General features: G+C 51.3%; 1 protein-coding gene across 2 annotated transcripts in view; it reads right to left on the bottom strand.

Moving 5' to 3' along the window:
- FAM83F (family with sequence similarity 83 member F) overlaps nt 1-25,217 on the bottom strand; it is a 48,753-nt gene that overhangs the window by 16,687 nt on the left and 6,849 nt on the right. For both annotated transcript variants that reach the window (XM_063622954.1, XM_055252787.2), the window contains exons 2-4: nt 8,382-8,549; nt 7,709-7,830; nt 5,756-6,432 (exon numbers count right to left, since the gene is read on the bottom strand). In XM_063622954.1, coding sequence (XP_063479024.1) covers nt 5,756-6,432; nt 7,709-7,830; nt 8,382-8,549 — 967 coding nt within the window. The remainder of the gene's footprint in view (nt 1-5,755; nt 6,433-7,708; nt 7,831-8,381; nt 8,550-25,217) is intronic.

Below are 25,217 nucleotides of genomic sequence, written 5' to 3' on the forward strand. Positions count from 1 at the left end.
AAGGCAGGGTGAAAGCCTGGAGAGAGCACCTAGACTCAGAATTCATTTCCTAGCCCTGGACAGGACAGAGAAACTGGCTTGGCTTGAGGACAAACTCTGTATCCCTTGTCATTCCCTGAGTGCTCAGGTATTGGGAGCTGACCACGTGCGGGGAGTCAGCCCTGCTCAGGTGAACAGGGAAGGTGTATAAATGGCCAGAATAGTCTTTTTTACAAAGTATGCGTGGCCTGGGAGCTTCAGAGGTGACGCCAAGGTGGAGCTGAAAACGGGTGCAGGGTGGGAGGAGGGGCCGCTCAGCGGAGCGGAGCCATGTGACGTAAGCATGGGGTGAGGGTGGCAGCCTGGGGCACTCGGGACCTGCAGTCAGTCTGGTTTGCTGGCAGGTGAGGTGGTGCGGGAGAGAGGGAGGCAGAGGTCACCCACACGGGAAGCCATGACAAGGACAATGATGTGCAAACTGCATGCACAGGCTTCAGGGCTTCGCATTCCCCGTACCTGGAAGAGTCTTCCCTCAGATGTCCACAAGGCCCTCTCCCTCCATTCAAGTCTTGCTCTGAGGCTCCTTGGTTAGAGAGGCCTTCCCTGGCACCCTTTATAGAAGGGTCATCCTCCCCCAATCCTGATCTCTCCCCAGGGTAACATGCTCCATAAAAGCAGGGACCATGTTCATTCTGTTCATGGCTGTGCCAGGAACTTAGAGCAGGGCCTGGCACAGAGCAGACACTTCGTAGACACATATTTATTGAATAAAATGCGTGAGACAGCAATGGCGAGCTACTTAGGGGTTTAGCGCAATCCTAGTAACAACAGTAATAACAGCAGCAGATGCACCAGATGCAGCAAGCACAGGAGAGAGATCTGAGATCCGCGGCCGCAAGGGATGACACAGGAGAACAAGTCCCCCAATCCAGCGGCCCGGCAGCCACAGCTCTACAGAGCCAGACCACACTGCCAGCCAGGGGGCCATCCACACATAAATCCAGGGACCCCAGGAGAGTTCTGGAAAGGGACTGTCACTGCAGGTCACCTCAGAGAAACTGGGAAGCAAAGCACAGGCCCAGAGACTCTGGGGCAGGAAAGGACCCCGAGTCACTCTGGGAAGCAAGTTACTGCTCTCGTCTTCCTCTTGGCCCCCACGACACCATGGAAAAGGGCTGGTCCTCTATTTGGGGCTCTGGCTCTTCCAAACAGTTTTTTTGTTTTGTTTTTTGAGACAGAGTCCTGCTCTGTCGCCCAGGCTGGAGTGCAGTGGTGTGATCTCCACTCACTGCAACATCCGCCTTCCGGGTTCAAGAGATTCTCCTGTTTCAACCTCCCGAGTAGCTGGGACTATAGGCGCGTGCCACCATGACTGGCTAATTTTTTGTATTTTTAGTAGAGACGGGATTTCACCATGTTAGCCAGGATGATCTCGATCTCCTGACCTCATGATCTGCCTGCCTAGGCCTCCAAAAGTGCTGGAATTACAGGCGTGAGCCACCACGCCTGGCCCAAGCAGTCTTTAAAGGTGCAGGGAAACGGTGCCTATCCTAGCCTTCTGGAGATGGCCATGATATCTGCAGAAGGCTGGGGAGGCAGGAGATCACACTGCCCTTTCTCCCTGGGCAGCCACGGACACAGGGCCTGGCCTCTCTGAACCTCGGGAGTCTCATTGTGAGACGCTGTCATCAGGCAGGATGGCAGCGAGGAGGACGCCAGTTCCGTGTGATGGAGTATGGCACCATGTCTCTCGCCACTTCAAAAGTGTTGGCCATTTCTCAGTCATCTCCCTGGGGGAACTGGGTGGGGTCTCAGGCACAGCACAGGGATCTCCTCCCCTAGGCTGGCAGCACTCAAAGGGCAGGGCCTCATCTGTGTTTCCTCAGTCGCCGCAGAGTCGGCTGGTCTGAGGACCCTCTGCACTGGGGAGCTACACTGGAAAATGAGGGCCCTAATTTAAAATGCAGATTCCTAAGCCCCACCCAGCGGTACAGACTCTATTTGTTGGATTTTATTTTTATCTTTAAAAATTTTATTATTATTATTTTGAGATGGAGTCTCGCTCTGTCACCCAGGCTGGAGTGCAGGGGTGCATTCTCAGCTCACTGCAGCCTCCGCCTCCTGGGTTCAAGCAATTCTCCTGCTTCAGCCTCCCAAGTAGCTGGGATTACAGGCACCTCCCACCATGCCCAGCTAATTTTTGTATTTTTAGTAGAGACAGGGTTTCACCATGTTGGCCAGGCTGGTCTCGAACTCCTGACCTCAGGTGATCCACCCACCTCGGCCTCCCTAAGCGTATCTGTTGCATTTTAAAATCTGTATTTACTTTTACTTTTATTTTTTTGACACAGGGTCTCTCTGTCGTCCAGACTGGAGTGCAGTGGTGCAATCACAGCTGACTGCAGCCTCGACTTCCCGGGCTCAAGTGATCCTCCTCCCTCCACCTCCCACATAGCTGGGACTACAGGCACACGGCACTACCCCCAGCTAATTAAAATTTTTTTAAGAGATGGCGACTTGCTATGTTGCCCAGGCTGGTCTAGAACTCCTGGGCTCAAGGGATCTTCCCAGCTCAGCCTCCCAAAACACTGGGATTACAGGCATGAGCCACCGTGCCTGGCCTCGTTGCATTTTTACCAAGGCTCTCCACTGAGGCTGCCCTGTGAGTTTGGGGGTCCCTGACCCAGGGAGCCTCTGCGGAGGGCACAGAAGCTCCAGAATAAGGGATGAACACTTCCAGCAGGAGGCGAGGGCTGAGGGAAGACGTAAAAGGAAGAGGCGCCTAGCTTCAGCCACTAGAGGGCGCCGTGAGCCTTGAAACCGCTGGGCACCCCTGGCCCCCAGCTGGATCCCCATCCGTAAAGGAGGAAGCAACTTCCCTAAGGTTCTCCCAAGGGCCACACCTGGGTTTGCAAAAATTTGCATGCTGTTTGACAACTATATACTCCTTATCAAGCAATTTTACAGGCTGTCAGCTCTGAGCTTTTTCTATTTTTTCTCTTATGACAGAAACTGTCATCAACCCAGGTTCTCCCTTGACAAGAGGGCAGCAGAGACAGAAAGAACAGAGGCAGAATCTGAACTCCAGGTGACCTCGGAAACCCTCCATGGTGCACCCCCCGCTTCTAGATGAGGACACAGCCCCAGGGAGGTGATGGATGTGTCCTGGGTACAGGGAGCAATGTGTCCCGAGCTGAGAGCCAGGTGGCAGCTGCTCTGGGAGGTTCTGAACGTTTACCAGGGGAAGGGGACACTTTCCCTGTGTGGGGGCCCAAAGGCAGGAGCTCAGGTTCTCACTGATTCCCACCGTGGGAGCCCCATGCTGTCAGGGGCCCACCTTCTCACACATGCAGTCCTGGCTGCTTAGCTGCTGCTGCCTGAGGGGAGACACTGAATCAGCCCCACTTGGCCATGGTGTGGGAAGCTGGAGGCCATGAAAAAGGGCCTCTTAAGAGAGGAGCTCCTGGCCAGGTGCGGTGGCTTGTGCCTATAATCCCAGCACTTTGGGAGGCCCAGAGGTAGAAGGATCACTTGAGGCCAGGAGACCAGCCTGGGCAACATGATGAGACTCTGTCTATACAAACAATTTAAAAAATTAGCCAGGCATGGTGGCATACACCTGTGATCCCAGTTACACAGGAGGCTGAGGTGGGAGAAACGCTTGAACCCAGGAGGTTGAGGTTGCAGTGAGCTGTGATCGCACCACTGCACTCCAGTGAGACGTTGTCTTAAAAACAAACAAAAACAACAAAAGACAGGAGAGGAGCTGCTGCTTCTCCCTCAGGCCTTGGGAGGGAGAGGAAAGGTGCGTGAATTTCAGGGCTACAGGTACTGGGTGCCCACCCAGGTGGGCAGAGGCCTTACTGGAGGAGGCTGCTCTGTCTTCGTCTAAAGGATGGATGAGGAACGGGATGATGGTTCCGGGCATCCCCAGACCTTCCTGGCTGTCCGTGCCCTTGCCCTCACTCTTCCCTCTCTCTCTCTATCCCAGCATCAGGTGCCCTGGAGAGGAGCTTCCCGAGGCACCGTCTGTGTCTGCAAGGCTGGCTCCTGGGCACCGTGTGCAGACACCAGAGAGCAGCAGCAGGGACAGGGCCACCATGACCACCCAAGAGGTGGGAGCAGGGTCATGGATGTGGAGGGACACACAGAAGGCAGCGGGAAGGGACAAGACAATGGGCTTTGAGTTTCCATGGAAACTGCACCTCAGGGCGAGGGGCTGAAGGAAGAGAAAGCTTCCACTGCACTTCAGTCAGGACTTGGGAAATAGCCCTTGCTGCTGTCAGCTTGCCCCCTCCTTCCCCTCTTCCCCCTCCTTCCCCTCCCTCCCTTGCCAGGTGTTCACCATGGCAACCCTTCCTCCAAACCAAAGGTGCAGAGCAGCAGCAGCAGCAGCTGGTGTTAGGGGAGCCAGGGAGCCCAGGAGGAACGGGGATGGGGCCAGCCACCCCTCCCCTGACAGAACATGGCTGTGCCCATGCCTGGTCTTGAATCCTGGCCTTACTACCACTTCCTGTGACCTGGGAACACTTCATTCACCTCTCAGAGCCACCTGCCACCTCTGTGCTTGAAGGGTGGTTGTGGGGGCAGAAGGGGAGAGAGAGCGCCTGTGCAGGACTTGGCAGGCCAGCAGCTCAGTCAACGTCTCCAGGCCAAACGGAGGGAACGCCCTGGCACTCCCACTGTGCCCACAGCCACAGAGGCACCCAGGCCTGTTCCAACTCCAAGAAGCAAAGTTAGCCAACATTTCCTGAGCACAGAATGTGCTCACAAAGCAGTGCTGGGGAATTAGCAGAGGGGATGACACTTGTGCTCCCTGCTCTCACACCATCACAATCCGGTTAAAGCTGGTGTGCAGGAATGCAGGAGTCCTGGGAGCCCTTGGGCCGGGCACACAAGACCTCAGGCCCTGCCATCGCCCACCTGGCCAGCCAGAGCCCAGTTCTCATCACTGGGCTCCATAGTGATGGAGGGAGAAACCCCACCACGGCAAGTCCCCTGACTCAGGGATGCAGAGATGAGAAAGTCACCACCACCGGCCACCTGAAAGGCCACCCTGGAGACTGCTGCAGAGAGAGACATAAAGGCCAGGGCCTCCTGGGGATCCCAGAGAGATGCCCAGAAAGACGCTGCCATGGAACAATCCCACCCAGGGACAAGCAGCCGGGCAGACAGCACTCAGCAGAGGGACACGGAGAAACCAAGTCGGACTGCCTGTCACAGAGACAGGAAAGTGGGTCAGGGCACTGGTAGGGTACAGGGGAGGGTGGGGTGTGTCTAACCAGGTGAGATCCTGACAATAGGTGATCTGGCAAGGAAGAAGGTTTGCTAGAAAGAGCCCTCAACTCAGAGCCAGGGTCGAGCCGCAGCCATGCACCCCACTGTGCGGAGCCCCCGTTTCTTCACTTACAAAGGAGAAAGTTTCTCAGCTTATTTGATTTGTTGGGTTACCATGAGGGCTGATCTGAATGCCTTCTAGCAGTGGCAGTAGAAGCTCTCAGACCCCTCCATGCCAAGACTGGAATCCTTCTCTTCTTTCAGAGAAGAGGAAAATGAAACTCAGAGCTGCAGGACTTGCCCAAGGCCTCCAGGCAGCTAACGGCCGGGACCAGAACGGGAACCAAGGACCCCGGAACCCCAGAGCTCCTGCCCTCTCTGTGCCCACAGATGGTATCTGTTCCTCTGCAGGTATGAGGCAGTGCTCCTGGATAAGAGCCAATGCGGGGCCAGGGCCAGAGGCATGGGGAGGCACCAGGCCAGAGGGAAGAGGGCTCACCTGAGATGTCCGCACTGGAATTCTCGGTGGGCCTCTTCCCCGTCAGAAACTCCACTTCAGAGAAGGTCTCGGTGGAGACAGAGCTGGCCATGCCATTGGGCGCCGCGGGCCTCTTGGCTCGGCGACTGAAGAGCCTGCTGCTGAAGCGCCTGGCGGGGGCGGCCTCTCCGCGGGCCGCTTCTCCCATGCCATTTTGGCTGGGTGCCTCTCGGGATTTGGGCTTCAGGTCTCTGTGCATGTGAGAGACCATCCTGCCATCCTTCCGGCTCAGCTCTCCCAAGGGGATGGGCTCCACGGGTGGCAGCACCTGCTGCACTGTAACCAGGTCTTTCAGGAAGCTCTCCAGGCGCCGGGCCGACTCACCACCGCTGCTGCCCTCCTCCTGCCCCTCTGGGTTGCCGCCCGCCTCCCGCTGTTGCCGGGCAGCCCAGCGCATCATCTCCCCAGGCGGGTGGCGGCAGCCTGACACCAAGGCGTACTTGGGGTTGATGAGCTTTCGAGCCACAGTGGAGGAGTAGTGGAGGCCAACCCTGCCCGCCAGGCCCAGCTGCCGATACAAGTCCACCTCCTCGGAGATGGCGTACAGCTCCCGGAACTCTGTGTCAAAGGGCTCCACGTTCTGCCCTGTCAGGAGCAGGAGGAGGTTCCTGTCCACGTAAGAGGAACTCCAGGTGAACCTGGGAACATGGGGACAGAAAAGCAAGACACATCTGCCCAGGTCTCTCTCTTGCCCTGCCCCCGCCCCCACCTGTCCCTCCGCTGTGACCAGACCCTTGCCGCAGGTGTAAGGCTCCTTGTGGGCCACACGCTGGACTGGACTCCCTCCACCCACCCGCAGCCTCCCTTTCCCCAGAGCTTGGCCTCAAATGAAGCAAGCAGGCAGTGGGTGCAGGGAAAGAGCATGGGAAGTCAGGCCTGCATTCAAACCTGGTTTATATTCTCGAGTGCCTTGTAAGCTGGGGCTCCCAGGACATATGTTCACAGGGTTGTTGTGAGGCGCAAATGAAGTAACTCATATAAAACATTTAGCTCAGTCCCTGGCACAAACACACATTTAAAAAATAGTAACTGCAGCTGCCACTATTATGAATATTATTCTACTCTGCATTGGTTCTTTTCTGATTTTTTTAAGCACTTAGTGTCTGCAGAAACCCATACTCTGATCATGTGACAGGACTTACGTTGCTATTCATTGTTTCGTGTGCTCAGGTCTCTCTTCTCGTCACCTATATTTTAATTTACTTGGAGGGCAGAGATTACACAGATACAGTCTCTCGTGTTCCTGGTAAATTATTTTAAAATCAGAATTCTGAGACCAGGCTCACATCTGTAATCCCAGCATTTTGGGAGGCTGAGGCAGGCGGATCACTTGAGGTCAGAAGATCGAGACCAGCCTGTCCAACATGGTGAAACCCCTTCTCTACTAAAAATACAAAAATTAGCTGGGCATGGTGGTAGGCACCTGTAATCCCAGCTACTTGGGAGGCTGAGGCAGGAGAATCGCTTGAATCCGGGAGGCAGAGGTTGCAGTGAGCCGAGATCATGCCACTGCAGTCCAGCCTGGGCAACAGAGCAAGACTCCATCTCAAAAAAAAAAAAAAAAAATTCTGGCGACATTTCCTGCACACCACACCTTCCCGTTTCTTTCCAGATCTGGTGCATCCCACTTCCTGCTTGTCCCACATAATGACTAGGCTCAAAATGCAACCGGCTGCAAATGGACCATGAAAAGCAGACAGTGAGTAATGCCTAGGAAGAGTTAACCCTCTTTCTAGAATAATCCATCAACCAGGAAGTTTGAGGGAAGGGACTGGGCAGAAAGCTGTCCTTTGCCATTGCGTCAGATGATACCTGTTACAACTCATGATGACGGAGGCTCCAGTCTGGCATCTTCCTGAACACCTACCTGGAATCAAGGTCTCCTGGGCCCTTCTTTGACCTGGCCCAACTCACCTGTAAGATCCAGTGGCCACTTTGTCACCATCCACCATCAGGAACCTTGATGACAGGGTCCCCTTGATCCTCCCCATGGGCATGTAGAAGCCAATGCCTGTCACAGAGCGGACACGGATGTTCTGTTGGGAAGAGTAGAAGGCCCCGTCACCTGGGTTGGGCCAGCCTCTGTGCCAGGTCCTTGCTTCTGCAGAGGAAGAGCCCCCTTGTCTATGGACCCTGCCTGCAGGCTCCTGTCTTCACTAGACACTCTGCTTCCTACAGTCTTCCATAGGGAACCCTCTTTGGCAAGCAGGAAAAAGTCCCCAAATCTTGCTTTAGGCATGGATAAGCCCAGGGTGGTTCCTGCCTCTTCTCAAAAGGCCCCAGAAGAGAACAACGGCCCTCACTTTGAAGGCAGTGATTCTTCAGGCTAAGCACCCCAGGACCAGCCCAGAGCTGCCTCCTTCAGTCTCAGCAGCCTAGGGATCAAATTGAAACTGGGCATATGATTCAGTACTTAACAGTAAAGCCAAGGTTAAAGGCTTGACTTTCAATAAAAGGAAAGGTGTTGAGATCTTGAAGTTCATCTGGGCCCCCAATCAGGGAAGAGGCAGGGGGGAGCTGCAGGATGGGGCAGAGGTAGTCTCTATCTCATCTCCTGCCCACTTTCCACCCCAGTGGTGCAACTTACCCGAATCCGGAAGTCAGTGAGCTGCAGGTCCTGACACATCTCCAGGAAATACTTCACTCCCGCCTCGTCCAGGATGATGTACACTGGGACCCGGCGCTTACAGGCAGCATCCACAATGTCTTGAAAGATATCACCATCGGTGAAGAGGTCCATGACCACAGCAATGACCTGGGTGGGGAAAGGCACTGGTGAGGCACATGGTGTCTACACGCCCACAGAGGCACGCCCTGCTCAGACAGGACCACCTCGCCCTGGGGTCACTGGTGGCCAAGAGTCAAAAACTCCACCTGCACCATTCCTGGGGCTCCATGTCCCCTGACCTTTGAGCATATCTGAGCCCTGGAGATGGGCCTGTGGGTGCAGGCCGTGTGCTTGTACTTCATCCTGGACAAATCCCCACCTCCCCATCCTGGGGGTCTTCCAGCAGCTCTTAAGAAGCTGTATCAGGGCCAGGCGAGGTGGCTCACACCTGTAATCCCAGCACTTTGGGAGGCCAAGGCAGGTAGATCACCTGAGGTCAGGAGTTTGAGACCAGCCCGGCCAACATGGTAAAACCCTCTATTAAAAATACAAAAAATGGGCTGGGCATGGTGGCGGGCGCCTGTAATCCCAGCTACTTGGGAGGCTGAGGCAGGAGAATTGCCTGAACCTGGAGGCAGACGTTGCAGTGAGCCAAGATTGTGCCGTTGCACTCCAGCCTGGGCAACAAGAGCGAAAAAAAAAAAAAAAAACAATTAGCCAGGCGTGGTGGCGGGTACCTGTAATGCCAGCTACTGGGGAGGCTGAGGCAGGAGAATTACTTGAACCTGGGAGGTGGAGGTTGCAGTGAGCCGAGATCGTGCCATTGCACTCCAGCCTGGGTGATAGAGTGAGACTCTGTCTCAAAATAAATAAATAAATAAAATGGAATAAAGAAGCCATATCATGGGAGATCTAGGGGGCTGAGGAAAGTTGCTCCTGACACCCTAGAAAAACAAGCAGGCACAAGGAGATGCCATCACTGAGATGCCAGGGGTGGGCTCATCTCTTTGAGCCACAGATCTGCTCAAACATCACTTTCGCAGCAGGCCTGGATGCGCTGATGGCCTTGCAGCTGTGCAAAGCTCTGTGCTTCCCCAGGCACAGATCCAGGCAGAGCTCTGGCTGGCTTGGATTCCCTTGGCCTTCAGGTGTCCATCCCATACTACCCCATCCTCAAATCAAGGTCATTGCTCAGGACCCTTCGTTTACAAAAGTCAGTTCTGATTATCTACCCTGGAAGGCAAGGTTTATGCAGCCTGAGGCAGCTCCACCTTTCTAACCACAGCTACTTCCAGCTTCCTGCACAAACCATGCTCCACACTCCAGCTGAAGGCTTTCTTATTGGCCCAAACACCGTGCATGTGATGCCGAGGAAAAGTCCTCAGCTTTGGGGTCGGAGAGATTTTGTTTTAACTGTGGATCCACCACTTCCTATCTGTGACCTTAGGCAAGTCACTTAATCTTAATGAGACCCTGTTTCCTCATCTGCAAAGTGAGGATACCTTGTATTTTACACGTTTGCCCTGACGATTAGGGACAACTTTGTAAAGCAGCAAACACAACCTCTGGCATGTAGGAAGTCCTCAGGAAACGGTAACTGCTATAAAGTCCAGGAAGTCGGCTTGCCTTCACAACTGAAAGCACCGACTCTAAAGTCAGGCAGACCAGGCTGGTATCCCCATGCCACAGCCGGCCCAAGCTTCTTTGGCCGCAAAATAGAGCTAATAATTGCACCTATCTCAAAGGGTTGTCCTAGGACTTAGTGAGATGCACCATGAAAGTGCTGAGTGCAGGGCCGGGCATGGTGGCTCATGCCTGTAATTCCAGCACTTTGGGAGGCCGAGGCGGGTGAATCACTTGAGGTCAGGGCTTTGAGACCAGCCTGGCCAACATGGTGAAAACCTGTCTCTACTAAAAATACAAACATTAGCCAGGCATGATGGCACACACCTGTAATCCCAGCTCCTGGGGAGGCTGAGGCAGGAGAATCACTCATTGCAACCCAGGAGGTGGAGGTTGCAGTGAGCTGAGATTGCACCATTGCACTTCAGCCTGGGTGACAAGAGCAAGACTCTGTCTCAAAAAAAAAAAAAAAAAAAGAAAGAAAGAAAGTGCCGAGTGCAGCACCTGGCACCAGGTACGTTCAATCAGCCTCCGTCACGGGGGTGTCACCACCTTCACGTGTGCTCTGCCGTCACCCTGACTCTAAAGATTCCTGTCTGTGCCCTGCCCTACACAATACCATTTAAAGTTCTTCATAGCTCTTACATTTTGAGAAAGAAAAAAAAAAAAAAAACGTTTTATCTGAGGAATGAGAGACTTTTAAAATTACCAGGCCCAGAGAGGCATTTAAAATGTGACAGCAGCCAGATACAGTGGCTCACGCCTGTAATCCCAGCACTTTGGGAGGCTGAGGTGGGTGGATCACTTGAGGCCAGGAGTTTGAGACCAGCCTGGCCAACATGGTGAAACCCTGCCTTTACTAAAAATACAAAAATTAGCCGGGCGTGGTGGCGGGTGCCTGTAATCCCAGCTACTCAGGAGGCTGAAGCAGGAGAATTGCTTGAGCCAGGAAGGTGGAGGGTGCAGTGAGCCAAGATTGTGCCACTGCACTCCAGCCTGGGGGACAATGACAGACTCCATCTTACAATAAAATAAAGCAGTCATGTCTCACTCTCCCTCAAGCTAAATAATTACCATTATTTAGTAAGTGGCTTGAAGCCACTTGCTGTATGAGGCCTCTAGGCTGACTCCAAGTAGCCAAAAAATGCTACACACTCCATAGTTCAACAAGGTAGGCTGGGCACAGTGGCTTACACCTGTAATCCCAGCACTTTGGGAGGCTGAGACAGGAGGACTGCTTGGGCTCAGGAGTTTCAGGCCCACCTGGGCAACGTGGCAAAACCCTGTCTCTACAATACAAAAATTAGCTAGGCATGGTGGCATGTGCCTGTAGTCCCAGCTACTTGTGAGGCTGAGGCAGGATTCCTGACCGATGGCTTTGGTTGTCCCCCACTCTCCTGATTTCATCCTTGTTTCTTTAAAAACTTGAGCCTCCCCAAGGAAACCTCTCCTAAATCTTGGCCCAAATAAACTCTCTATACTAATTCTGCCTCAGAGTCTTCCTTTGAGGTTGATATTGTGATAATCATTCATGAAGGGAGAATGAATTCTTTCTGAGCCCCACAGGCAGAGGACCTAAAGACAGATAAGCTACAACACTGATTTCAAGGGGTTAATCCAAGTGGAATGACAAGAACTTTGCACAAAATAACAGAGACATGAGATAAATGAGATAAATGCCTTTAAGAGCGTGACATGTGATGTGGGTTTGGGGTGGGTGGGTGAGCGGAGAGATTACTTCTAGCCAGGGGAGAATAAGACTTTACTAAGGAAGCTGAACTATGAAGGACGGGAAGCCTTTGGCACCCAGAGAAAGGAAAAGGAGGAAAATTGAGCAGGGAGGTTGGGCTGCCTTGCACAAGTGTGTCCTGCACATGGGCACTGGCTCAGGAGGGGAGTGGGAGTTGCGTCTGCCCCGGGAAGGGTCACCTTTCTCTAATCTACGTACAGGTGTCACGTGGCCTAGCAGGGGCCTGCAAGGGGAGCATTTCAGGGAAAGGGCACAGCACAAACAAAGGTACCGTGCCGGTTAATTTTATGTGTTCGCTTGGCTAGGCAAACGTTATTCTGGATGTTTCTATGAGAGTGTTTTTTTGGATGAGGTTAACATTTAAATCACTGGACTTCGAGTAAAGCAGATTGCCCTCCATAATGTGGGTACGTCTCGTCCAATCCACTGAAGGCCTTAGTAGAAAAAAGACTGACCCACCCTGGGCAGGAAGGAATTCTGCCAGCAGACTGCCTCTGGGCTCAAACTGCAGCTCTTCCCAGCATCTCCAGCCTGACAGCCCATCCTGCAGGCTTTGGCCTTGCATCTACATTATCCCATGAACCAATTCCTTAAAATCAATGTCTCTCTCTCCGTGGATCTCTCTTACACACACACAAACATGCCCATCCAGTTGGTTCTGTTTCTCTGGAGAACCCTGACTAATACAGGCACTGAGGATGGGAATTAACATGTACTAAATACTTTCAGTGCACCTTAGGCTGTGTCCTGTGCTTTAGGTAAATTTTCTAATCTGATCCTCACAACTATTTTGAGAAAGGGTTATTCCCACTTTACAATTGAGGAAGTAAACACATACGGGGCAAAGTCCTATGTCCAACGTTATAAAGCTGCCATGTGGCAGAGCAAGGAACTCAGTCCTAGGTGGCTCCAGGGTCTTCATTTCACTGCTTCCTAGAGATGGGATTGCTGAGAGGTACTTCAGAAACACTGAATCAAAAACTGGCTGTTTAAAAAGACTAAACAAGATAGACAAACTTCTGGCAAAACCGACAAAAAAGGAGGAGATATAAATAAAATACTGAATGAAAAAGAAGAAATTACTACAGACATAATAGAAATTTAAGGAATTGTAAACATGGTAAAAAAGAATATTAAGGCCAATTATATCCTAAGGCAATTGAAAATGCACATGACATGAGAGTTCACTTAAAAAAGTGAACTCAACAAAATATACCATAACCAAGTAAAGTTTATCCTAAGAATGTTAAGGGTGACTCAACCTCAGAAACGGTATCATTTTAATTTAAAACATTTATGGGGTAGAGAGGAGGAAATCATAATTATCTTAATAATTTTACAAAAAGTATTTAATAAAGCTAGAGCCCTACTTGTGATTATAATTCTCAGAAAACAAGGAATAAGAGGGATCTTCCTTAACTTGGTAAGCTCTATCTACCAAAAACCCACATGAAACATTTTACTTAACAGAGAAACTTATGATGTGCTCCCTTTAAGTTTCAGGCAAGTGAAGGATACTCACTATCACCACTACAGTTCAACATAGTATTGGAGGTCCTCACCAATGCAATAAGACAAAAAAAAAGAAACAAAAGAAATGAGACATAAGGATTAGAGAAGACAAAACTACCAGTATTTAAGAATACAATTTTCATAGAAAATCCAGTAGAATAAAGAAAAAAGCAATCAGAATAAGAGAATTTGGCAAAATTGCCAGATCCAAAAAAAACTTAACAAAAACCAATAGCCTTCTTCTATTCCAGCAATAATCAACCAAAAGAAAGAAAAAAAGAAAACAAAAGAAGGAATGAAAGAAAGAAAATAAGATCCATTCACACTTAAAACCTAACCACATGGCATTTGGAAATAAATACCTTCAGGAAGAAATATTGGAAACTCTACTAAAGGGCATTTTAAAATATGTGAATAAATGAAGCAATAAATCATGAAAAGATAATATGATTTAATATTTTAAAAATCGAATACTCTCCATATTAATAAAATTCAATGCAATTCCATAAAAAGCTCAGTAAATGTTTTTGAGAAACTCAAATACTTGTAAGATATAAAGAAGAATAAAGATCCACAAATAGCTACATTCATTCTGAAAAAGAAAAACTAAAAGGGAACACTTGTCCTATAGAGAGTAAGGCATACTACAGCACCATAGCAATAAGAATTGAATTACTTGTACTACTTAAGTAGGAAGGAACTGACCAATAGACCAATGGAACAGAATGGTGAGACCTGAAGTATACACACAAACACATATATACATGTATACCCACACACATACACAAAACTTCATGTATGATAGGGGTAGAATCATAACTCAATGGAAAAAAAAAATGCCCTTTAGCAGATGCTACTGGGAAAACTGGCTTACTACATAGAGAAAAACAGAGGTGGATCCATCCCTACTTCACACCACAGGTAAAGGAAAATTTCAGGTAGGTTAAGTACTTAAATGTGAAAGATATAATAAGGGAGTTGATGAAATACAAGAAAATATCTTCATGACACGGGGTAAGAAAGAATCTCTTAAGTTTCCAAATGCACAAACCATGAAGGCAAATAAAATTATGTTAATAAGTATGTAAAAAGGAGCAGTCTTTTTTTTTTTTTAAACGGAGGCTTGCTCTGTCGCCCAGGCTGGAGTGCAGTGGTGCGATCTCAGCTCACTGCAAGCTCAGCCTGCCGGGTTCATGCCATTCTCCTGCCTCAGCCTCCCGAGTAGCTGGGACTACAGGTGCCTGTCACCATGCCTGGCTAATTTTTTTTTTTGTATTTTTAGTAGAGACAGGGTTTCACCGTGTTAGCCAGGATGGTCTCGATCTCCTGACCTGGTGATCCGCCTGCCTTGGCCTCTCAAAGTGCTGGGATTACAGGTGTGAGCCACCGTGCCCAGCCCTTTTTGTTTGTTTGTTTTTGAGATGGAGTCTCCTTTTTCACCCAGGCTGGAGTGCAGTGGCGCGATCTCAGCTCACTGCAACCTCTGACTCCCAGGTTCAAGCGATTCTTGTGCCTCAGCCTCCCAAGTAGCTGGAATTACAGGTGCACACCATCACGCCCAGCTAATTTTTGTATTTTTAGTAGAGACAGGGTTTCACCATGTTGGCCAGGCTGGTCTTAAACTCCTGACCTCAAGTGATCCACCTGCCTCGACCTCCCAAAGTGCTAGGATTTCAGGTATGAACAACCGCACCAGGCAAAATAAGCAATCTTCATTAGTAATCAGAAAAATTCAAATTAAAACAAAGAGATGGCTGGGCGCAGTGGCTCACACCTGTAATCCCAACACTTTGGGAGGCCAAGGCGGATGGATCACCTGAGGTCAGGAGTTCGAGACCAGCCTGGCCAACATGGTGAAACCCTGCCTCTACTAAAAATACAAAAATCAGCTGGGCATGGTGGCACATGCCTGTAATCCCAGCTACTCGGGAGGCTGAGGCAAGAGAACTGCTTGAATCCAGGAGGTGGAGGTTGCAGTGAGCTGAGATCACACCATTGCACTCCAGCCTGGGCGACAAGAGCAAAACTTCATTCCAAAAAAAAAGAAAAGAAGAGATGAAAGGAAGAGACCACTTTACAACTATGAGATTATGAAAAATCAGAAAGTTGGATAATCCAAACTATGAGATTAACGAAAAATCAGAAAGTTGGATAATCCAAAATATTGGTAGGTGGAGGAAGGGGGACCTTTGTCACTGCTGGTGGGTAGGAACACTGGTGCAGCTATTCTGTAGAGCAACAGGCAGAAGTTAGTGGATTTAAGCAAGTGCACAGCTACAAGCCAGCAAAGCCACTCTTGGCTGTGCACCCCTGGGAATCTCTTGGATCTTTGCACAGGTCTATATGGGGGCCAGAACAAAGATGTTGCCTGCATCTTTCTTTGGGATGGCAAGGAGCTGGCAATGACTTAGATGTCTATTTCTAGAAGACTGGGTAAAGAAAATGTGAGGAATGTGATAGAATGTTTTACAGCAGACAGAAGCGACGAACTAGTTCCATGTGCCGTAACTTGGATAATCCTATTTAAAATGGATGGTTCATATGAAAATGTTAAAGAGTGAGATCTATAGCCTAATACCACTCATGTAAATAAAAACACACTACAGGCCTCAGCGACATGAGTCCACTCTAAGCTGGACACCTTGGAGTGTTCAGAAATGAGAGGACAGTGAACTCTGGCCTAGACAGCATGTGAGAGATAAACTATCAGGAGCACTGATAGATAAACTATCCCAGCCCTTTGGGAGGCCGAGGCGGGTGGATCACCTGAGGTCAGGGTTTGAGACCAGACTGGCCAACATGGTGAAACCCGTCTCTACCAAAAATACAAAAATTAGCCAGGCATGGTGGCGCACACCTGTAATCCCAGGGAGGCTGAGGCAGGAGAATGGCTTGAACCTGGGAGGTGGAGGTTGCCGTGAGCTGAGATCGTGCCACTGCACTCCAGCCTGAGCAACAGAGCAAGACTCCATCTCAAAAAACAAAACAAAACAAAAAAGCACACTACATAACATAACACTGCATACTTTTCAAGGATACAAAAATGTCTGAGGACATATGCCGAACACATGAGGGTGGCTGCCTGTGGAAGGAGAAAGGAGTGGGAGGGAAGGAGAAAGGTAAAGTAAGAGGCCTTTCAAGGCTCGCTGGTGGCAGTGTGCCGTGAACTAAGGTGCACAATCAGCTCTTTGCACCTGGGGTCCAAAATAGCCAACCAACCAAACCAAAATCACATTCGAGTCCTCCAGCTGGGCTGGCACAGTTCAGGGCAGGTATGGGGTAGGTACAAGGGCGAAGCTACATGGGCTGGATACGGAGGGTTTGAACACGATGTGCAGAGTTCTGGCTTCATTCCACCAGCAATGCAGTTTCCAGGGCTCTGATACTTGATCGCCATCTCCTAGTGCTCCTGATAGTTTATCTCCCACGAGCTGTCTAGGCCAGAGTTCACTGTCCTCTCATTTCTGAACACTCCAAGGTGTCCAGCTTCGAGTGGACTCATGTCGCCGAGGACAGCTTGACTGGTTTGCAGAAGCATGTCTCAGGTTCACAAGCTTACTTTTGCTTTGTGGTTGAAAAATGAAGCAGGGAAGCTGGCCTGTCCTAGCCCCACCTGCCTAAGGATGTCAGGAGAGGCAGCAGTCCCCACGGCCTGGCTTTCGCGAGTTGGACTGTGACGCCCTGGTGCGAGCCAGCCATCTGTGTCACTACCAATTAAACAATGAAATATCTGTAGTAGAAAAAAAAAATCAATTGCTGGCTGACTCCTGCAATCTAGTTGTGGAGAAGTGATAATTACCCTCTGCTTTGGTCTCTGAGGGCTCTGCTTTGACATTCAGCTCCGCAGCGTCAGGCCCAGGGGAACCAGCTCCCCACTCTCTCTGCTTGGGTCTTTCACTGAGCACATGATTCTCCACACTGAGCGAACTTCAAAGCTCCCAGTGTAGATGGAAAATTGGGTTTAAAAACATGACATCATGGGCTCAGAACCCAGGGAAGCCGATTTTGTTGGGGGAGGAAATCACGCCCCCTCCAGCTGGCTGCCCACCCCTGGCGTCCCTTACCTGGTTACCTACTGATGCGCAATGCCTGGGGAGAGAGGTTAATTCGAGGTGGCATCAGTTTCTATAAGCTATTGCAGGCGCATTGGCAGACAGCCTCTGATGTTGTAAGACTTCTCATTGGGTGTTTGATGAGCTCAACATCTCCTCATCTGATATCCCGCCTGGGCGGCAGGACGGGAAGTGAAGGCGGGGAGGGAGCCTCCAAATGCCCCTCTCCTGCCATTCAGCTTTAATTAAACTGCTGGCGTTTCCAATTCTCTTTCTGGACTCTGTAATTACCGTCAGATAACAAAAACGACAAGAGGGATCCACCTGGCCCCTGCACCCCACGTGTGTTTGGATGACCCAGACTAGAGAAGGCATGGCTCTGCCCGGTGTCCACATCCACAGAGCTGACTGCAGCTTGGACGTGTCCCTCAGCCACACAGGCACTCCCCAGATCAACATCCTCCTAGTCACTCTGGCCAGAAGCCCAGGCCTCCTCCTCCTGCCCACCGACCAAATCCCATCAGTCACTGAATCCAGCAGGCCCCACCCTGGGCACCTTCTCAGGGTTAATCCTTTCTGTCCCCACTGGTACCGCCCCAGCTCGGACCCTCCTCCTTTCCTACCACACTTCGATGAGCTTCCTAACTGCTCTCTCCTGCTCACCTCCGCCCTCCAATTCATCCTCCACAGCAGGATGCAAACTGAGATGCATGGGCAGAGAAAGACAACACCATCCCCTTGCCCTGCTGACGTGGAGCTCAGGACTCTGGGGCGGGTGCGGCTGCTGTTGCCTGCAAAGAGCCCCAGCTTCACCCCTTCTGTGGGTGTGAAAAAGCAAAAGGCCACAGGCCAAGCTTGCTGATCTCAGGGGGGGCCTGTTGGTGACAGTCACTTATCCTGGGGAAGGAAGGCAAGCAGCTAGGGACACTTGCCTGCTGATTACCTACCCATGTGCACCTGGGGCCGAGTCACCTCCCATGCCTGCCCTGCCTACCTCCCAAGGGCTGTTGGAAGACTCGGATGAGATCATGCCCATGAAATCCCACAAAAACGCTGTGCAGTTATGAGGGATCGTTATAAGGCAAATGGGGGGAACACCCCATATCTGAAGCCCTAAGGTCTCTCAGGGTGGAGAGGACAGCAGCTGAGCAAACAGATCAAACTGCTGTCTCCCAGAATGGCCGTCTGTCTGGCAGCCCAGGGGAGTTAGTCCATCTGGGACCAGAGGGCAGTTCTTCCCTTTCCCACGGAGGGTAGAGCTGGGTCTGCCTGCAGCCTCTGACTCACACATCTCCAGCTGTGGAATCTCCTTTTCTGATCTCCCCAAAGAGAAGATCAAGGTCTACAGGGCAGGTTGTCAAACTTCAGTGTGTAAAGAATCACCTGGGAGAAGGGATGTGGGTATGCCTATTGAAGATGCAGATTCCAGGGCCCCATCCTCAAAGACTTGAATTCAGCAAAGGCCCAAGAAAATGCATTTTAACAGCAGCCTCCGTCTTCCACAGCCACTCAGGTCACTTGAATACACCAGGGGGAGGTGTCCCACTTTAAGTGAAGGCTGCTGCGTGCAGGATATTATACGGTCTGGAAGCAGAAAGTCTCACTGGTTGTTTGGCTTGGAGTGAATCATTTACTGGGCCTCAGTTTCCTCATTTTAGAGTGGGGAGGTGATGCCTTTACAGGGCTGTTCTGAGCTTTAAATGAGATTCTGCAACAGCGCGGTACTTGTCCTGCTGTGAGCGATGGGTAAATGCAGGTGCCCTCTTCTCTCCTCAGTGATGGAGCCCAGAACGAAGGGGCCACCACTTCAGGAGAGGGGGCGAGAAAGAAGGAGACAGCCAGTGGGGGGCCCGCTGAGCTCCCGAAGAGCCAGGCAGCCCACGCCTCCCGCGGCACAGACATCAAGGTGGGGATGTCGTTCCTCTGCTCAATGCCATGCCCAGCAGGCCTTGCCAACGGTGGTGATTAAAGCTCAGGGAACACGACACTTCTAGAAAGGTCAAAACTTGAACTAATTGAGGGGAAGGGCAGCCCAATTAAGGAAGAACCCACATGATGAACTGTTCATCCAGCCATACCAGGTGTCTACACCCATATGCTGAATGTCGCAACACATGGCTAAGAAAACCGCTGCCACAGTAAAGTATCTCAAGGCAGGCTGCGGGGAACCAGAGCAACTTCTAACTGGCACAGCCGCCACCGGAGCACAGAAAGGTGCTCTATGGAGATGATGCATCCAGGAGAGGGTGTCGTAAGTACTCTGGGTACACTGCAAAGACTGTCACCAGGACTGCAGCAGGCCCCATCTGATTTATCACCAATGTTTACGCCAGTAGAGTGGGAACAACTAAACAGCAAACTTTCTCTTAAGTTCCCCATGTACATACCCTGGGGAGAGAGGAGGAGAGGAGGAGGACAGGAGGAGGAGAGGAGGGGACAGGAGGAGGGGAGGAGAGGAGAGGAGAGGAGAGGAGAGAAGGAGGAGAGGAGAGAAGGAGGAGAGGAGAGGAGGAGAGGAGGGGACAGGAGGAGGGGAGGAGAGGAGAGGAGAGGAGGAGGAGAGGAGGCTGCATGGCTGCCCGCAGGAGGGACTCCTGCTGCATGACCCCCACAGAACACCCCTTTAACTTCCTCCATCCCTGGTCTCTAGATTCACATCGATCCAACAGTACAGAAGTGTACTGCAGTGGGGAAAGTGACAGAGATTCCACACTGGCTGTGAGGCCCTTGTGCAAGTTACTTAAGCCCTCTGAATTCCACCTGTAAAATGAGGCTACTTCATGGTTCTATGAAGATGAAAAGAAATGTGATCAAGCCTAGATAAAATCTTGCCTGGTGCCTGCCCCAGCTGGCTGAGCTCTGCCTTTCCTCTGGGACAGGGCCTGACACACAGTAGGTGCTCAGGGTCACCGTGCAGCAATGCTAGTTCACGCTGCCCTGACTGTTCCCCTCTTGGCAGACGGACCCCATAACACAACCCAAGTGCCCTGTTTCCCTGTTTCCCTGCCCAAACACTCAGCAGCTCCTGACTGCCTACAGTCAAGTCGAAGGCCCTCAGCTTGGCTGAAGACCCTTCATGTGCTTCCAACCCAAAGAGGCATTTATCCACTTTCTCCCCAGATAATCAGCTCATACCCCACAAGATTATTTGATGTTCTCCAAACTCACCCAGCAGGCTCCGGCTCGTGCCTTAACTCACACGGTCACCCTCTAAGCCTGTAGTGATGGGAATGCTCTTTGTTGAGGTCCTTGTTTCACTCTTCCCAGGGCTGTCCCAGGATCATCCTCTGTCCTCAGTACCCAGTGTAGTGTGTGCCTTCCCTAGAACGCATGTCTGCCCAGGGCTGTCTGTCTAGGCACATGAGGATGTCTCCTCATGTATCCAGGAGGGGTGGGGGACAGAGCCCCGCCATCGTTCTAAACAGAATGCCTCCACATAGGGGGCTTCCCTGAGGAGCTGAGATGTGGCTTGGGCCTGAGTCCTGGTCCATCAAGTGGGCAGAGCCAAATCCAGAGCTGCAATAGCATCTTTTTTTTTTTTTTGAGATGGCATCTCACTCTGTTGCTCAGGCTGGAGTGCAATGGTGCAATCTCTGCTTACTGCAACCTCTGCCTCCCGGGCTCAAGCAATTTCCCTGCCCCAGCCTCCCGAGTAGCTGGGATTACAGGAGTATGCCACCACACCTGAGTAATTTTTGTATTTTCAGTAGAGACAGGGCTTTGCCATGTTGGCCAGGCTGCTTTCAAACTCCTGTCCTCAAATGATCTGCCCGCCTCAGCCTCCCAAAGTGCTGGCATTACAAGCGTGAGCCACCGCGCCCGGCTGCAACAGGATCTTGTTCCCCACTTGGAGGCGAGGCTGCCCCCACCCCAGCAGCAGGGCATCTGTGCTTTGTCCGCTGGGGCTTCCCAGCTATCTGTGGCTGCGTTCCATTGTCTGGGACTCACTAATTAGATATCATAAAACACCGGGCTCCCTCCCTACAGTGGCAGCAGCGGAGCCCAATTCCACGCAGCCAGGCCGCTTCCTCTCCCAGAGCCCTCGACGTCAGTGTGGGGCTCTGATTCCGACCCTGCAGGTCAGGTCTCCCTGCTGCACCCCCTGGGGCTCACTCCCTGTCGAGCTGATCCAGTGAGGCCATCACTCTCCACAAGGTTGAATGAAGGAAGGTGTATGTACAAAGGAGACCCAGGCTGGCTCTCCAGAGGAGGAAGACAGATGGCACCCATGTGAGCAAGGCCAACTAATTCAGCTGTGAACAACCACGTGTCGTGACCTGCAGGGAGTAGGCAGAGCAATTCTTTGTAAGATCCTAGGCCAGCTTTTCCCTGCCCCACAGCAAGCTTCTGGGATGACTTTCCCGGCACTAAGTTGGTGTTAATTAGTGAAAATTATCTAATGCAAGCTCATTTTAACATTAGCTTAAAGCCAAACATAATTAGAAAGATAAATCAGTGGCTAAAAAAAAATCCAATGAAGATACACAAGCGATTTTTAGGATCATCTGCTGGTTGGCGTTACTAGCCTTGAGCTCTCAAGTACATGGACAGAGCGAGGCAGGGCTCAAGAAGTATCTGTCGAGGTATTTCTTGATTGATCTATCAGGGTAAGACAAATGGAGTTGGCAGTTTGCCTGGGAGGTGCTGAGACACAGCAAGGATAACTCTGTGGCTATTGCTAGATGATGTTACCTGTGAGGGCTTCCCTAGAGAGGCAAGTTGAGAGTGCAGGGAGGGATACAATTGAAAGTGATCAGGAGGGCATTCAAGTGATGGGAACAGTGTGAGTCCACGTGTCCTGGGCCTCCAGTTTTGTACACAGCCTGCCCTGCCCTTCCACAACTGGCTGATTCAGCCATCAATTCCCAGGAAGCCTCTGTTCACCTGGAGCTCAGTACAGGTGCACAAGCCTGAGAATCAGACACATCTCAGTTCCCATCTAGCGTCCTATTTACCGGTGGTGTGACCTTATCCTCTCTGAACCTCAGTTTCCTCATCTGTAAAATGAAAAGCTGCTAGATTGTTGTAAAAAAATTAAATGGAATAGGCTAGGCGCAGTGGCTCACGCCTGTAATCCCAGCACTTTAGAAGGTCGAAGAGGGTGGATCACTTCAGGTCAGGAGTTTTGAGATCAGCCTGGCCAACATGGTGAAATCCCATCTCTACTAAAAATAAAAAATTATCCGGGTGCGGTGGCTCACACCTGTAATCCCAGCACTTTGGGAGGCCGAGACGGGTGGATCACCTGAAGTCAGGAGTTCAAGGCCAGCCTGGGCAACATGGCGAAACCATATCTCTACTAAAAATACAAAAAATTAGCCAAGTGTGGTGGCACACACCTGTAGCTCCAGCTACTTGGGAGGCTGAGGCAGAAGAATCGTGTGAACCCAGGAGGCAGAGGTTGCAGCGAACCGAGATAGAGTCACTGCACTCCAGCCTGGGCAACAGAGCAAGACTCCCTCTCAAAAAATAAAATAAAATAAAAAAATTCTAAAAGGGCTGGCATTTGCCTAGCACTTATATGCCCAATAAGTAATAGCAATCAATATCCCCACCCCCACAACTGCGCTGTAATTTAATTTCTTTTTGTCACCCCTTCCCCCTCAGACTTAAGGCAGAATTCTCATTGTACTCCTCTGTAAATTTCTGGTTCCTGGCACATAGTTGGGTCTCAGTGAAACATGGTAAGTGAATGAGCAAATGCAGGGAATCTCCAGGCTGTCTGGGAGCCCTCCCAGGCGGGTGAGTTAAGGAAACTCACAGTCTGTCCTCAATGGCCCACCGAAAGGTAGAGAGTTCTGGGTCCCACCTCAGCACCCCCATCTCCTGACTCACTGCTGAAAAATAAATAAATAAATAAAATAACACTTATCCGGAGCCTCTCACATGCCTTGCCAGGACTGCGAGGAGCCCAGCAGAATGATGACCGGCGTGCAAGCTGTGCCGGGGATGTGTTTCCAGATTATTGGAAACCTGGGCCAGAGAGACTAGTAATTAGAAAAGCCATAGGCTCTCTTCCAGGGCTAAGATTATGGGATCATTAGCAAGTCCACAGACTCTGATTTCAGAGAATGAACAAGGAAACTGGGAAGGGCAGCAGCTCCAGCTGAGGCCGGCTGGTCATGGCACGTGGCATGGTGTGTGGGGGTGGGGGTGGGCAGGGATAGCTAGAATGACTCAGCCTGGGGGGCAGCTCAGGACAGCCCCAGGAGCAGGGGCAGGTGGTCAGCCAGGAGGCAGCCCTGAGCTCGTTTGTTCTCTGCCCTGCTCCCCACTTCCCCCAGCTTGGATTGGAAGCTTGTCCCCAAACAGGCTCTGCTTTGTACGCTCTAAGAAAAGGGAGGCAGATCTGGCCACCAGCCAAGATGAGGCAGCATCCCTGGGGGGTGAGAAGATGGAGGGACCGAGAGTTGCTGGGCTGGGATTTACTTCAAGGTCTCAGACTGTCAGGGAGGGGCGTAAGTCCCAGGGGGCCAGAAAGTGGCCATAAAGAGGATAATCTAGGTCTCTGGAGAAACTACCTGTACCCAGCTTCTCTGTGTTACCTGCCTCAATGTCACTAGGCAGGAGGAACCCTCTTCCCCAGCCTTGGCACAGAGTGGACCAGCTGGCAGTTGTGTACTTGTCTGTCTCTAGAACTGGTCCAAGAGCCTCCCAGGGCCTGGCTGGCGACATACAGACTTTGAATGTTTCTGGAAGTTTTAGAGGGAAGAGACGGCCCCAGAGGACAATTCCCAAGGGCAACTGTCGTGGATGGACACCACCTTGAGCTGAGACCTGGGTGGAATCTCCCCCAGCCTCTTCTGAGTTCTGCAACCTTATGCTTTCCTGGAGCCTCAGGGAAAATATCCCTTCCTTTGCAAGGTGCTGAGGGTTGGATTAACGAAATGAAATGACACGCAGGGCACCGATCCCTTCACTCAACATTAGCCCTTCTTTAGAGCAATCCCTTTTACTGCACACATCACTCACCTTTCTCAAAGTGCTTTCTCATAGCCTTGAACTAGGTTCTCAGAACAATTTGTGGAAATAAGCAAGAAGGCAAGAATTATCCCCATGTGAGCGATGCAGAAACAGAGGTCCAGCAAAGCCAAATGATGTACCCCACGTCACCCAGTGAGCTAGGAAAGAGATGGCCAGGGCAAAAGTGACAATTCCCAGGCTCCTGGCTCCCAGCCTCGTGGGCTCCCTCCACCCGCCAGTGGCCTGGGCTTTTGGAGACCTCCACCCAACAGAACTGGCTTTGCTACCGTGAACCTTCAAGAGAAGGTCATGAAGTTTACTGAGGCCCCACCTTCTACTTTTGAACTTTCTGGGAAACATCCATCCTCAGAGGTTCAGGGACCCCAAGTATCCGATTTCAGAGGAGCCAACTCTCCCCTCCCTCTTCTCCAAAGAGGGAAACACAGCCCAAGGCAATGATTACATCACGGTTAACCATCAGCAGCCCCACCCTCTTGTTCCAATGAAAGCTTTAGTTCTCCAGAAGTAAAAGAACTTGGGGAGTCTTTGCAGGCTGCCCTGAGGCTCTCTGGGCTGGGCCTGTGCAGCAGTCTGGCCCTTCAGGATGACCGTGTGTGGGGAACATCCTCAGGGGACCCCTGCTTTAGGAACAAGGAAGCCTCTGCACCTTCCGGCTTTATCCCTCTCTGCCCATGCCAGATCCCAGCATAGATCCTGGGCTGAGGATTCCAATGCCACAGCCTCCCGAAGGCAGCTTGGAGGCCAGCAGAAAGCTGCCTTTACCAACCACTGCCCACCACCACCAAATCAAGGCCAAGGGATCAATGCAGTGAGCGGGTGGGAGGGCTGTGGGCAGCCACTCCTGTGTCACTCAAAGGTGGAAACAGGAAACACACCTGCACAAGGTCTTTGGCC

This window comes from Symphalangus syndactylus, chromosome 18 (genome assembly GCF_028878055.3).
Source record: "Symphalangus syndactylus isolate Jambi chromosome 18, NHGRI_mSymSyn1-v2.1_pri, whole genome shotgun sequence".
In the NCBI taxonomy this organism is placed as follows: Eukaryota; Metazoa; Chordata; class Mammalia; order Primates; family Hylobatidae; genus Symphalangus; species Symphalangus syndactylus.